This window comes from Apiospora hydei (genome assembly GCF_038363865.1).
Source record: "Apiospora hydei strain CBS 114990 chromosome Unknown utg000004l_segment0_segment0, whole genome shotgun sequence".
Taxonomy (NCBI): Eukaryota; Fungi; Ascomycota; class Sordariomycetes; order Amphisphaeriales; family Apiosporaceae; genus Apiospora; species Apiospora hydei.
The window spans coordinates 1,542,200-1,557,295 of record NW_027117363.1 but is presented as its reverse complement, the minus strand read 5'-3'; the positions used below and the strand labels follow the sequence as shown (position 1 = coordinate 1,557,295).

At 53.4% G+C, this 15,096-nt stretch overlaps 3 protein-coding genes across 3 annotated transcripts; 2 read left to right on the top strand and 1 right to left on the bottom strand.

Annotated features, from left to right (window-relative positions):
* Positions 1 to 1,830: 1,830 nt before the first annotated feature.
* Positions 1,831 to 3,062, top strand: PG997_002997 (uncharacterized protein; the record flags this gene model as incomplete). The annotated part of the gene is made up of 5 exons (XM_066807312.1): positions 1,831 to 1,894; positions 1,975 to 2,228; positions 2,296 to 2,549; positions 2,668 to 2,982; positions 3,035 to 3,062. The coding sequence occupies 5 exons, from the start codon at positions 1,831 to 1,833 to the stop codon at positions 3,060 to 3,062; spliced, it is 915 nt and encodes a 304-aa protein (XP_066670930.1).
* Positions 3,063 to 4,799: 1,737 nt separating this feature from the next.
* Positions 4,800 to 7,184, top strand: PG997_002996 (uncharacterized protein; the record flags this gene model as incomplete). The annotated part of the gene is made up of 6 exons (XM_066807311.1): positions 4,800 to 4,886; positions 5,153 to 5,224; positions 5,496 to 5,623; positions 5,720 to 5,901; positions 6,003 to 6,589; positions 6,693 to 7,184. 6 exons carry the CDS (start codon positions 4,800 to 4,802, stop codon positions 7,182 to 7,184), a joined length of 1,548 nt encoding a protein of 515 aa, XP_066670929.1.
* Positions 7,185 to 10,036: 2,852 nt separating this feature from the next.
* On the bottom strand, positions 10,037 to 11,148 carry PG997_002995 (uncharacterized protein; the record flags this gene model as incomplete). Its single annotated transcript, XM_066807310.1, has 2 exons — positions 10,037 to 10,969; positions 11,053 to 11,148. The coding sequence occupies 2 exons, from the start codon at positions 11,146 to 11,148 to the stop codon at positions 10,037 to 10,039; spliced, it is 1,029 nt and encodes a 342-aa protein (XP_066670928.1).
* Positions 11,149 to 15,096: the final 3,948 nt, after the last annotated feature.

Genomic DNA, 15,096 nt, shown 5'->3' with positions numbered 1-15,096 from the left:
AGCTGAGACTGTAGGAGTTGCTCTGGTCAACCGTCAACCCCCCTCCCCCGCCCCCCGAATTACCCCCACCCCTGGCTGTCCACTCAGCCAATTCTCTAATTATCTCGTCACTTTCGTAGCCCATGCTCGCCGTCTTTGAGGCTTCTCTTCGACCATGAAACCTTAATTCAGTTGAGCTGACTAGTTGATCACTGCTCTGCTCAACCTTAAGAGCCTCTGCCGCCGGAGCCTATTGGTCGGTCTGCCTATACCCTCCGGCAGACAAGGACAAGGGAAAAGCCTGTCAGAACCCGGGAGTTGCATCGTTTCAAGACACCTTGCCAATTGCTTGCTTCTTTTTTCCTCCTTCCAGTCTCGGTCTCTCTCTCTACCCTTTGCCTGGCCTGCCTCAATCGGACCCAATTGCAAACACAGATCGGTACTTTTTTGGGGGGGAGGGCCTCTCCGTTCGAAAGTAAACAAGAGCCGCTGTATACCTACTTGCCAATCTCCGTCCTGGACTCCTTTTTATTAGTGCTCCAAAGATAACTCTGGATTCCAATTGCATTGGCAGCCGCCCGCGCCCACTTAGGACCTAGTCGTAGGTACTCTGCGGGGAAAGGCTCTGAGCGAACAAGGGACACGACCTTTGGACCTACCTCATTAGTAGCCCACACAACTATCTACCTACATACCTGCCCTTCCCTATATACCGAATCTGCGACACCTCTTTGTCTCTGGATCCCAACTTCTTTCTTGGACACCCGCTCCTGCTGATGAAAACAACCGCAACCCGGGCCTCCTTCTCAGACCCGGCCACCAGTTGAGCTTCCTACCTACCGTTGCACCCAAACCTTAAAGCAACCCGGACGGACTAGGCTCGACTCTACCGTACCTACCAGCTTCGAACACACACACACACACGCACACACATCGACCTAGGCATCCGGCAAGCATAGCTGGGGCGTGCCAATAGCAGTTGCAGAGACTCTAGAGTGTGCCATCTCGGTCGCAGCAGTGGCCCGCCGTCTTTAAGCTGCTTACTTGACTCCCGCGCCTGCCCTCGGCTCCAAGCGCATCCGCCCGGCTGGTTCTTGATCGGAGCTACGATCCGTCACATTGGCACATTGGCGACGCAAGTAGTGCCCTACCCGAGTCGAACCCACCGCTCTTACCCACACGGCCGCTTTGCGAACGTCAGCTTCCTGCCTGCCACACCACAAGCGCCAATTCCTGCTTCTCGCCAAGTCCCTCACACGGCTCTGCCAGCTTTCCAATTGACCGACCGACACGGTTGCTCTTGCGTACATAGCTGCTTAGCTTGGCAGTCGTACTCCACCGACTACAATACACCGAGGCTCTGAGCCTCCACTACCTTCCGCAAGCAAAACACATGCCGAGCCTAGGATTCCTTAAGAAGAAACGGACGAGGGAGGACAAGTCAGATCCCTCTTCCAGCCAACCCACAAGTCCGGTCACCCCAATCACGCCGACGTCCGCGAGGCCATTCGATAATTCGCTCTCGCACACCTCGACCCGGACTCCAGGCAGCTCCCTCTCGCACACGCACACCAAGTCGACGTCTGGGAGCTATCAAGGGCTCACCGAAACACAAACTCCAGCTTCGGCTGGGGCGGGTCACAGATGAGTTCCCAATCGGGTCAGCAGCAGCCTCCCTTTGGGATTCAACACACCCCAAGCCCCGGCCATGTCGGCGCGCCACAAAACCTCCCCAGCATCAACAATCTAATACACCCTCCCCAGACTGATGGTACGAATGAGTATACACAGCTCCCCAACTATCCAGGCATTGGTCGTGCTAACAAATGAGCCAAAAAGGCGCAGGAAACAATGGCGCGCCTCCGGTCCCGCAACATCAAATCCAGGCACCGACCCAACGCCAACCGCATCACCAGTCGACGCTGTCGGAGTCCAGAGTAACAAAAGGCAAATACTCACTGGGCGACTTCGACATGCTACGGACATTGGGTACAGGCAGCTTTGGACGCGTCCATTTAGTTCAATCGAAGCATAACCAGCGGTATTATGCCATCAAGGTCCTGAAGAAGGCGCAGGTTGTCAAGATGAAGCAAGTCGAACACACCAACGATGAGCGGAAAATGCTGAGCGAGGTTAAACACCCATTTCTCATCACGCTATGGGGCACATTCCATGATTGCAAGAACATCTACATGGTCATGGACTTTGTTGAGGGCGGCGAGTTGTTTTCGCTACTGAGAAAGTCTGGCGTGAGTCAAACCCCCGTCCTACATTAACTATAGCCATGCGCAGTTCGGCTGACCGGTTCCGCTGTAGCGGTTCCCCAACCCGGTGGCCAAGTTCTATGCTGCCGAGGTGACTCTGGCGCTCGAGTACTTACACGCGAAGAACATCATCTACCGAGATCTGAAGCCAGAGAACTTGCTGCTGGACCGACACGGGCATCTGAAAATAACAGATTTTGGTTTTGCCAAGCGCGTACCAGACAAGACGTGGACATTGTGTGGCACACCAGACTACCTGGCTCCCGAGGTTGTCAGCAACAAGGGATATAACAAGTCGGTTGATTGGTAAGTCTCCGGATCGGTGGTTCCGTGGACGGAACCCAGCTAATGACGGGCTGGCAGGTGGTCTTTGGGAATTCTCATCTACGAAATGCTTTGCGGCTACACCCCCTTTCTGGGACAGTGGATCTCCTATGAAGATTTACGAGAACATTTTGAGGGGCAAGGTTAAGTACCCGCAATACATCAACCCGGATGCGCAGAACCTACTTCAGAGCCTCATCACGCATGACTTGACGAAGCGCCTCGGCAACTTGTATAGTGGGCCACAGGACGTCAAGAATCATCCGTGGTTCGCCGAAGTCACGTGGGACCGGTTGCTCAGAAAGGATATAGATGCTCCTTACACACCGCCCGTGAAGGCCGGGGCAGGCGACGCGAGCCAGTTCGATCGGTACCCCGAAGAGCAGGAGAAGTATGGGCAGGAAGGAACGGACGAGTAAGTTGGAGAGGCCGATTGATCAGGGGAAGGATGCGCTAACACGTTCTAGGTTCGGTCATTTGTTTGGTGACTTCTAAGTGCCTCTGGCACAAAGCGGCCGGGGTGTTTGTTGGTTGGTAGACCAGAAGCGGTGTGAGGTGTAGGAGGATGGCGGGAGGTGACGGAGTATACGAGAGCAAGAAACATGGATTAGGGATAGAGATTCTGGGTGGTCAGCTTGGCCCGGCATCAGGTACAAAAAGGACCAAAGGTGAGTTTCATCGGGGGCTGCATTATACTCTTATGCTCTATTATGGGACGACGGAGTTCATACATACGCTAGGTACGAGGGGTATTTTGGCGGCTACGACTATGGATAGCGCTTACCTTGAAGTGTTTGCTTTCCGATAGCAAATAACGAAGGCAATTATTATAAGTTTGTTCCAGTGCGGGTTGGACCACGGCATGCGTCGTCAGGGTGGCCGACCATGTTTTTCCATTAATGAAACGGAACCGTACGATGGCCGAAACCCCTGTGATGGGTTTGGATGGGCGGAAGAGACGTAATAAATTGGGAACCGTTGAAAGAAGCTTCAGGCAAGCAAGCGAGGTTGCGTTGCTAGGAGGGGCGGTCCCCCCACATGGCGGTGGGCCAAGTTGTCCCAGTCCTGGAGCCAGGCTCTACTGTACAGAACTGCAGGTCGAGCAAGCAGCCAATTCCAACAGACGCCGGGTCGGGGCCCGGAGGCTGCGAGGGCCTAGCAGCTTAGGGGACTAGGGAATTAGGGGGACTAGGGGGGGACGTCGTGAGGTTTTATACAGATTAGGCGCTCCGTACGTGCGATGGCCGTTGCTTACTGGGTCGAAGTATAACGAGATTGAGGTAAACACGTCAACTAGCTAGCTCTGGAGCTCGATCGATTCTGCCGGTGCTTTTTTGCTTGCAGCGCGGGCGGGCGGGCGGTTCCATCCTTCTACCATGCCCGTCACCGACTTACCGGTCTGGCCGTACGTACGTACATGCTTGCCTACCGTATCGTATCCTGGCTTGACCCCCGTGCACCCCCCGCTCTCTCTCTGTGTGTGTGCTCTCGCTCGCCTGCTGGGTGTGTCTCTCGTTCACCTGTCATCCCTCACCTCTCACCTTGGGCTACAGGTGCCGAAGATAAAGTACGTGCATGCATATACTTACATGTCAGTATGTACCGTATACCGACCGTACAAAAAGGAATATCATAGCAGCAAACCAGCAAACTGCGGCTCTCTCCTTATCCCATTCCCCCACCCATACCCATGCCACTGGGGAGAGGTCTTTTCGCTTCGAGCTCATCGACCCGCCTCGTCCATTATTGCCTTCCCGCTTATTCTTCTTTCCTGGGACGACTGGAAGAAGCGAAAGGAGCTGGGAAGCAGACGAATCTTCATTTCAACAACCCATCTCACATACCTCTTTTCGCTGGCGGGACAAAGCGATAATTGGTCTGTTTTCATCGGTAGATAGCTGGAATTGTCCAGCTTTTATACTGCCTGCATCTTTTTCCTTTCTTTTCCCACTTCTTTGCTGCAGATCCCCCCCCCGGGTCCCTATCCTATACGCGAAGCGGAGCGTCGTCGTCGTACTACCGCGAATGATTGCTTTGTTGGTGCTTCCATCCGAGCTTTCCTGGGCATCGATTGGTTCCAGTTAATCCGGGCTTGGTTTTCCCTAACCTGCTTGGCTCATCTTGCTGTCGGTTGGGTATATATCGTTGCGAACTGTGTTTTTGCACTGCCAACCCGCCAAGAACCAAGAACCAAGAACCAAGAATCAATCAATAAGAGGAAGCCGGCCCAAGATGGATGATTATATGTTCACCGCCCACGTCAACCAGACCAAGGTTGTTAGCGAGGCGACGAGCTTCCTGGAAATCTTCAACTATGCTGTACGCGTACTCGCTCTCCTTTTTTGCCCTGTTCCCGACTATAGTCTGGTGGTGGCGCAGCTCTCTGCCTCCTTTCCTTCTGCAATCTTCGGGGATATTGTGCTCTTCTTTGGCACACCGCTTTCTCGTTCTGGCTTTGCTAGGAAGGAAGGAAGGAAGGAAGGAAGGAAGGAAGGAAGGAAGGAAGCAGAGCTGTTTGTTAATGTCTTGTTGAAAAGGCTCACGACAACTTGGTATGATAAAACTGACTGACCAATTCACTACAGGATCCAGCCAAGAACACTATAGAGGAGCACCCGCTAGAGGCACTGGAGTTCGAGAACTTTCTGAACCGCCGGGTAAGTGCCTCCGCCTCCCATCGTCCCGGTCTTGGCTCTCGATCGCAACGGGCCCGGCTCAAATCTTGTTTGGACGTTGGCTCTGCGCGATCGAACCGGTGCCGGATTTCCGGCAGTGGAGCTTCCTTCATTTTACCTGCACCCTTATTCGCACCACATCTCATCCCATCCCTCATCTCATCGCATCGCATCTCACCCTCCAGCCAGCCCATCCATCCATCTACATGTCTGAGATCTAGATCCAGTAATTCCAGAAGCCTTCCATGGCTAGCTAAACACCCGTGTCAACGACAAACTCCAAAGGCCTCTTAGAATTGACACTTGTTTCCTCAACCTACAGGGCGCTTTTGAGCCACCGAAGAAACACGACTCTAAACTCCTCAGCGGGATCCGCTTAGTGTAAGTGAGCCGTCATGCTATACCATGCCACCGCCATCCTTGTATGAGACACCACAAGAGACGTTACCCATTACTGACTAAAACAAACACGAAAAGACTCCAGAAGAATGCCAAGCACCCCGAAACATTCTCTCCTCATCACATCTCGTTGGAGCAAGGCGAGTATGCCTCCATGGTGAGGACCTTGCGCCTGCCCTTCCGTGCCATAGAGGGCTCAAGTGTGGTTGGCCCCTTTTTCTGGGCCTCTTACGACCACGATGCCAACGATCCTCATCTCCGTAAGACTTTGCCGGTTGACTCCATCCCCCCTTATGTTATGCAGCTTGTCAAACTGCTATTCAGCCTGTGCAAGCTCAGTTGACTAACACTCATTCTTCAGAGATCATCCATCGAAAGTCGGATGTCCGCAAGAAGGGGAAGACCCGTGGCTGGGAGCTGATGCTGTCACACTCCTTCAGTACCAATATCACTACTGGCTATGTCAAGGGGACACCGTCGTCCGACATCAACGATGCCATCGAGCATCTCAAGTCCTGCGCTGCCCAGGTGGCTCACCCCTTCCTCTTGCCCGTCATCATCTTGTCACATGACCTGTCCTCGCGCTCGGATCAGAAGCAGCGCGAGGCGCGCGCCTGGCTGAGGCGGCTCGAGAACGCCGTCACCATGCGCAACGAGATCGACGAGAAGGAAGGCTACATGGACTTTGACCTCGACGCCATCAACCGGGACCTGGTCGAGTGCCACTCGCAGGTGCTGTGGAGGCGCCCGCAGGCCTACCAGGAGATCATCAAGGAGGTCCACACCGGCATGGACAAGTACTGGCAGATGACGGACCACAACCGCCCCGACATCACGGCGCTCCACGACAGTCTCGTCAGTCGGCTGGAGTTCTACCGCATCAAGCTGACGGGTATGGAACATTATGTGCATACGACCCTGGAGAGATTGAACATCCAGCGGCAAGCTGTAAGTTGTGACTCCCTTCCCCATCGTTGTATCGCCTCTGTGGCTTGGTCCTTGTACCAATGCGCTCAAGAAACACATGCTAACCCGATCAACTTTCTTATAGCTGTATAACATCATCGCACAGAAAGAGTCCAAATTGAACTTGGAAATGGCGGCCCAACAGCGACGCCTGGCTCACGCCAGCAAGCGCGACAGCACGGCCATGAAGACGCTCTCCCTACTCGGCGCTCTTTTCCTGCCGGGGACCTTCCTGGCGTCGCTCTTCAGCATGAGCTTCTTCGACTTCAACGTAGGCCCGGAGTTCCCCGGTATGGACCCCGACGACTATTCGGGCAAAGGCGCTCAAGTCTCCGAGTACCTGTGGCTGTACTTCGTCGTCACGATTCCGCTTACGCTGGCCATCGTGGGTGCCTGGTGGTACCTTGACCGCAGGCGACAGAAGATGTACGCCGCCGAGGACATCGACATTGAGGAAGGCATCGGTCGTATGGAGACGGAGATCATGGCCGTTATGCGCAAGAAGACGATGAGCAAGGCGACGACGTGGAATTCAGGGACGTCACCAGCGATCCAGCTGGTCAAGAAAGCCGGCTAATGCTCCTACGGCGCGCTCATCTGGGGAAAGCTGGCCGGTTTATAACCCCCCATATGCTGGTAATAGGTTTTGGGGGGCCTGCCGGCCCGGAATAAACGCTTTCCCTGCTGAGTCCGAAAGGACAGGATACGAAAGCCACGGGAAGACGAAATCAAGACAAGTCAAGAAACGTGGGCGCTACTGGCCAATTTGGAAAAGGCCGGGAAGGGAAGGGAGAGAGACAAACCCCAGACCTTTGTGGTCCTGGGTAGATCTTTATGACACTTACGACCCTCACGAACGACTGGTACGAAACCCTCAAAAATCAGCATCGATATAGAGAAAATATTAGCAGAGCAGCACGAAATATTTATAATACAATTGCTTGGAAATAGTGTCAATATACTTAGTTACGTTACACCATGACCCATTTACTACTTTCTCGTTAGGCCTCGGCCATGCATATCTGCAACGGCCATGGCAAGAAGCAGCAGCAGCGCGGTCCCTCGTATACGTGTCTGGCATACACAGGTTAACAATGGCGGTGATCATCGGCGCCCATAGTACCACGCAAGCAAGCTGCCCGCCTACCTGTCTGTTGAGGAGGGTGATGGATCATGACAACGTGGTTCTTGTGCAAGTCTACCTGCAGATGTGGCACAGGCAAAAAAGCTGATGAGTGGTGAGCGGTGTGCCACCACTTCACGAACCCCTCCGGTGGCTCCCTGCATGGCATGGTATGGTGGGCTACGAGACCACAAAGCAACATGCACGTATGAGTGTCACTTCTCCGTTCTCCCCTTGTTGGCGAGAACAGGAGGGACAGACAGGGACGAGTATGCATCCAGAACATCCCGAGGAGGCCCTGGCAGTCCACCCCGACTAGAGGTGCATCGTCGATAGAATGTTCTTTCTAAACGCCGATGTCTTGGCTGTAGGTAGGCTATACTATCGTCTCAACTAGGTAGCTGGTTCTATAGTCGCTACCCGTCGCCGGTAGTTAGCTGTATGTTTTTGTCAACAAACATACTGCACGTAACTCCTTGAGATGAGGCAATACGCATATACAAACATACATACAGAAACTCAAAGCTTCCTGTGTCCTATTCCATCCACTGTCTCTCCCTCTCTCCCTGGATTAGGGTTCGGAAATTCCGTGTCCTTAAATAACCAGGACCACCATATTCACACACGCACACGCACACACGTACGCACGCATATACTCCGTCCATATTTCCGGACACGAAACACGTACGTACCTATTATAGATTGCTGCCCCCTCTTCCCCCACGATATACCTTCAACAGTACCATCTGGATCGGATTCGACGATAGCGATCGAAAAATAGGGTTTGGGTACCCTACACACAAAACACGCGCACACACCAAGTGACCGACCTAGCAATGTTGTGTGAATGCACCATCATTTGTTTACTTTACCCACAGTACACACGACCTGGTCTGTTTACCAAATCACGGCAGCTGCCGTGGAATCCGTAGAATAGAGCGAATGGAGACACGCGACTGGGATGGGCCTGGCTTTGACAGCTCAGGCTGCCAGGCATAAGCTGTTGTGGATAGCCAAAGCAGGAAAAACAGCCCGATGGCGCCTTGCTTAGTTGGGTGGGGACCACAGTATAGTCTTCGACATCGTCAAGGCATAGGTAGATAGCTCCCTAGCTATTCAGGTATACAGACAACGTGCGAAGAGAAGAGAAGGACGAGTTGGTCGAACAACAAAGTGATATATATTATTCCTCGGTGTGAGTATCGAGACTGCTCTCGGCTAACACACGTGTAAGAACAAAACTATCTAAGTCCGAACAAAAAAAAAGTACTGGTCTCTTTTTTTCATATTTCTTTTCCCCAGCGCCGGTAGTGGATCTTGGTGTTTGTGGGTGGTACAGCCAGATAACCTAGCTGCTAGTTCCCCATCGATGCCCATGCATGTACAATGACATCGACTCGTGCCTTGCCGATCCATCCCGCTACTGGTCTTTAAAACCTATGTATACCATGTGTATATCGTGGGGTGTCTGCCTACCATATCCAGCACAGTGTAGGCAGTAGTAGTACTAGTTCAGAATGCCAAACTTGATGGCCATTTCTTCTTTGTTTGTGTGTTTGTCAAAAGTCCTAGCTCTTTCGTCCAAGACGTGGGTATTAAATTGTGTATATGGGTTGTGGTTGCCAAGCGGTTGCTACCCCTCGAGATCCTCTCGATTATGTAGCATGTTGTTAAAAACCAAAAATATAGTTCCTCCAGGATGTTGAAGTGGAGAGATCACCCTACCTACAGCAGAACGTGGTTTGCTGCAAAGCATGGGTGGGGTATTTGCAAAGGGGGTATAAAGTTGAAAGAAAAACTGCTGGCCGAGACTGTCCAGAGACCGAGCACAAGCAGTAGCATTAGGACTACCGGCTCAAAGTCGCCAAAAACCCTCTCTGTCCATAGCAGGAGTTCCGTATGGATCCGTTTAACGTGCAACCTCGTAATGTCGTGTGGTGATGATGATGATGATGATGAGAAAAGGAAAACGTCGCTAAAAGTCCAAAGAGGCCCGCTGCCCGGAAGCGGCTGTTGACAAGAAACCTCCAGGGCCGTGGGCATATGCAATGCCGTTGTTGTTGTCGCAAGGGGAGATTGCCGCAACGAATAAAACCGGAGAAGGGCTTCCGCTAGAAGAACCACAGGACGCCATGTGTCGAATGAGAACACCAAATAGGATGCCGATCAAGAGGAACGCCGCCTCGATCATGCCGTGCCGCGCAAAAACCATTCCAGCCAGCCAGCCAACCGAAACCGAAACCAAACCAACCGTCCAAGCCGGTGATTATCCCCACCTTCAAAAACGCCGCCGATGCAATGCAGAATTATAAAGAACCAAGTTGCAAGAGTGCTTGGATGGCCTCCCGCTCCTGAGTGTTGGGGGAGGCGGCCAATGCAGCCAAGTCGATGTTGTCCAGTCGTGGCTCGCGGAGCATGCCAGTGCCAGAGAAGCTGCGGTAGGCTCCAGTGCTGTTCATGCGGGAGGAAAAGTCGCGATGAGCATCAGCCGGGCTCGAGTAGGAGCCTGCGCGCAATGCAGCAGCCCCAACTGCTGCCCAGTCTTCGTCATCGGTGGCATCTTCCGGGTCGTCGTTCATGGTCATGTCGTCGTCACCAGCTTCGGAGCAGGAGGCCGAAGCGGGGCTATCCATGGAGTCGAGGGACATCTTGTCCGCCTCGTTCTCCATCATGTTCACATCATGATCATCATGCGAGAAGACTGCCGAGTTGCCAATACTAGTGGCGCGGACGTTCAACCTGGATCGATCGTTCCGTCTAGCGGCCTTGTGGATGGGAATGCCTCCAGCAGGGTAGGATGTCGGGCCACTTGCTTCGGGGGACAGTCGATCGGGGGACATTCGAGATCGACAAGGCTGGCCTCGTCGCCTCGCGTTCCATCGCCCCCAGCCGACCTTCTCAAATAGCACGTCACCGTTCACACCTCCTCCTCCTTGGACTCCGTGTCCGTGTCCATGCCCTCGGCCTTCCAGCGCCGCGACCACCAGCCTCCGGGCCTTGGGCGGCGGAATGCCAGCAAAGCCAGGTACTGATGTCGTCAGGTAGCCCATGATGTGACGGATGGCCAGAGGGCCGTGGTTCAGCACGATCTCGGGCAGATGGTACTTGGAGAGCAGAGCGGGAGTAATGGCGCCGGCCGACTCGAAGGTTGGGGAGCCTACCGAGTCGGTTTCGGTTCCATCGTGCAGATCCAGATCTGAGTCGATGGGTTCGAGGGGCTGGTGGTGTTTGTGGGCCGTCTGCAGCTGGGCCTTGAGGCCGTGGGGAGGCAGCGCAGGGGATATGGAGTTGGGGGAGTCGGGAGAGGATGGTTTCGTGTCACAGGGACACTCCGTCCAGCCGCTACAGCAGTTAAGTTGTCTCGGGGGATGGAGGTCTTGGGGATATCGCGGGCAGCAGCTGATGCCGGGGACGCCATGTTGGGAATGTGTATAAGTGCTTCGAGACGAGTCTGGATGGTGTCGCGACACAGGATTAGTATGTTTGGAAGATGCAAAGGGAGGGTTTGCTGTTGTGTGCGACCGGTAGGGTTGAGTCAGGAGGGCGAGGGCAACAGGCGATAACGACTTACAAAGAGACAGGTCCGGAAGTATACAGGAGATCAAGCGACGTGGGCTGTCTTTGCTTTCGGGGGAAGAAGGCAAAAAAACGATTGTGGCGAGATGTTCAGCGCTGGCGCGATTATCTTGACCGTGACAAGAAGATGACTCTTGATTTGCAACGAAATGCGTGATGTGGTTAGTTGGTGTTGGTTGTGCTTGGAGGAAGGGGAGAGGGATCAGCCCGAAGGTGGAAGTGAGCGACAGTCGGGTCTAATGTATTGGCATGTGTGACTGGACTGACTGGCGGACGACCTGAGTGAGAGACTGAGTGACTGACTTGAATGACTGTGCAAGCCCAAGCCCAAGCCCAGGTGTGAGATAAGTCTGGTTAAGGCATGTAGGGAGGGGAGCGGGAGGTACATGGCGGCAGGTACTTGGGGTAGGTATCCGTAGTGAGTGTTGAGTAATACATGTACCAATAATGATAGCCTGGGGTGGTGCTATTGTCACTGTGAGAGAGAGAGCGCGCTAGGTACCTACCCGGGAACTAGACGACTAGAGGCGCCATGCTCCATGCCTGCTCGTTGTGGTTGTGGTTGTGCTGGTGTATGTATGCCTGTACATAAGTGGCATGTACACACCTGCATACAGAACGGACAGAACAAACGTACAGTATGCAAGTGCGGTAGCTGCACTCTGGAACCTGTAAGTTTGTGCTGCCACCACTGCCCATCACCCATCACCACACACCACACCCAATCAACATACAACACACACACCACTACACCTCAGTTGCAAGCACAGTACGAAACATTTCACCTGGAACTCTGGCCAAACTGGGAAGAAAGACGCGCAAAAAGGACTATCGGTCAGAAATTTTCGCCATTGGGTAACAAGAAAAAAGAGGAGGAGCCGTGTGTGCGTTGTACCCCCAGGCCCAGGAACAAAGGGCGGTGGCTTCTTTTCTTCTTCTTTCTCCTTCTCCTGGCGCAGAGATCGCAAAGGTCGCTGTGCGCAGGAGCTCCTCTAGCTTCTGAAGCACTTACACGGAGCCAGGCCAGATTCCCAATTAGAGAAAAACCGGGGCGTTGGCCTAGCAAAGGCCGTGTGGTAGGCCGTGAATGGGCAAAGAATGGGTTGCAGTGGCAGCAGCTGCACATGGACCAATCCCACGGACTCGACTGGCCCCGGTAACTTCTGTAGATTCTGCGCGACGGGTGAGAGGGATGGGGGGCCGGAGAGATGGATGGAGCTGATGGATTGATGCGCTGGGAATACTGTAGCAGCATCAGAATTACCAAGGCGGTCTGTACAGTGCACACTGTGCTGTCATCCCATCCCATCCCATCCCATCCCTTAATTCGGTAGGACCTCTCATCAATCATCTTCTCAGCAGCCTCTGTCGCGCGTTCCTTCGAGACGGGTCGGAGTTTGGTTAGGGAGTAACCGGGAGTGTGTCGTTGTCAGCTAAGGCCACACGAGGAGGGCCACAGGGCCACAGGGCCACTACTACCTTTCGCCAATACCGTGCCTCATATGACAATTACCACTTGACCTGAGCCACCTTGGATTGTGTGTGTCGCGGTCGATATCCTGTTTCCGTCGCACCCCCTTCCTCTCTTCAGCGTGCAAGCCTCACCCACCACCACCACCAACATCAAACAAACTTTTCTGTGCCTTCTCTATGGATTGCACTGCAGCCGGTTGCGTCATGGTTGCCGAGATGGTAGGATATTGCAACCAACAATCGGTTTGCTTGGGAATTACTCCTCTTTCTCAACTCTCTCGCTCACTCCTCCGCCTCCTCTCCCCCAATAGGAATCGTATGTTTCCCCAGACTGCTGCGGCCTTGTAGGTATCAATGGTCGGTACATGGCTGCCCGTCCCGAATTGCGTGTGCAGGTAAGTAGCTACTAATGGTAACTGCGGCAAGTGGGCTTTTATGACGTACGCGCGTCTCCATTTGCATTGTAGTCTGCTGCGTCCAAGCAGACCAGACAGCTTGCTGCCGGTTTGTTTGAGAGCTAGAGATCCTCACACGTGCAGGCATGTAAGGTGTTGGACTTGTTTCGGCACGCACTACTTCCCAGCATTCCCGCACCAAGCAGCAGCAGCAGCAGCAGCAGCACAATTCCAACGGGAGGTACGAAGCAACACACTCAAGCCACTGCCAATTCGGAACCTTCAAAGACGGCGTGGCTCTAATGCGCCAAGGGGGCGCGAGCCTAACACCCGGAAGCGACTCAAACCTCACCGTACAGTGTGACTGCGACTGTCTTTCGCCTGGAATCCCATGACCCTCAGTTCATGTACTTGCAGGGTAGTCATTCTCCATTTGGAGGATCCCGACTGACTTGGATTACTGTACAACAGCGCATCGGAAGCGAACAACAAAGACTCATCGTCGTTGACCGCGAGACACATACCCATCCATAACTGCCATCAGATCAGGGGAATTGGCAATTTTGTAATATTCTTTTTTATTTTTCATTTTTACTACCGCGCCGTTGTGTGAAAGGAAAATAAAGCGCACGATATCCACCCTCCAATTTCGGCCTTGGTCCCTTTTGTGTGTAATTAAGGGTATATCACCGTCCAGGAAGTTCTTAGTATTAAACCTCTCCGTACTAGCTAAGGTTAGAGAGTGCTATGGCCAAAAGTATGCCCCCACGACACGACGCCATCGTTGATATCTAGGGTTTACCATGGGCCGCACCAAACCAAAACAAAAAAACGGGTTTGCTCGTACCTTATTATTATACGATCACTATGCTCAGCTATGTCCCAATAGTGTGCGGCAGAGTCAGGCATAGCATAGCGTGGCGAGGCAGGCCATGTAGAGATGATCTCACATCATTCTCAAACCACCTGAACTCTACAGTAGATAGCGCCGTATTGGTTGATTCAGGGGCCAAACGTGGTCAGACTCCCACGATGCGATATCGTATAGGATTCCGATGTCGCAACCCCCAGCCTCATCAGTCACATACGCAGGTGTCGGGATGGGACGGGTCAGATAAGGGAGGGTGCACACACGTTATCTCTCTCTCTCTCTCTCTCTCTCTCTCTCTCTCTCTCTCTCTCTCTCTCTCTCTCTCTCTCTCGGTTTCGGTCGTCGCACAACTTTCACTACCCTAATCGAATGCGATATTTTGCACAACTTTCCCGAGATATATCTTGTTTCGGTTGCCTTTCACCTTACTCGTACCTTGCTTCATGCCGATCGCATCTCGTCGCATGCCCAGGTCAGGCTAGCCGAGCTAGAACATGTAAGTACGACGTAGTCGGGTACCTGTCAGCGCGATATGCTTTCTCGGCCGATGCGCGTGTGTTCGGGTAGTCCGCCCAAAGAAGCAACTGGCACGTTTTGAGGGCGCGCCCATCTGATTGGTCGCGAGCTGGAGTTCGCTGCTGCTTGCTGCGGCTGCTGTCAATCCATCCCACTGCTGCAGATCCAGAGGGGGAAAAGACTAAATTGATTGTGAATGTACGTATGCGGGAGAGGTATCGTCGGTAATGGTTGTGTGTGCGTGTGCGTGTGCGTGTGCGTGTGCGACATGCAACATATGCAACAAAAGCCAGAGGACCCCGCGCTGTTGCTGGAAAAGGCAAAATACAGCAGCAAGTTGGGTGAACATGTGGCCTGGACCATTTGCTGGGAGTTGATCCCGCGACCTGCTGCTATTGCTATTATTACCTAAGGTAACCTTTCGCCTCCCTCTGGGGCTAAGAGCCCGCCCGGGATGGCAAGGCGATCGCTGAGATGGGAGAATAGAGTTCAGCTGCTGAGTTTCCATGAGACGGCCTCGTCTCAGGTTTCTTCG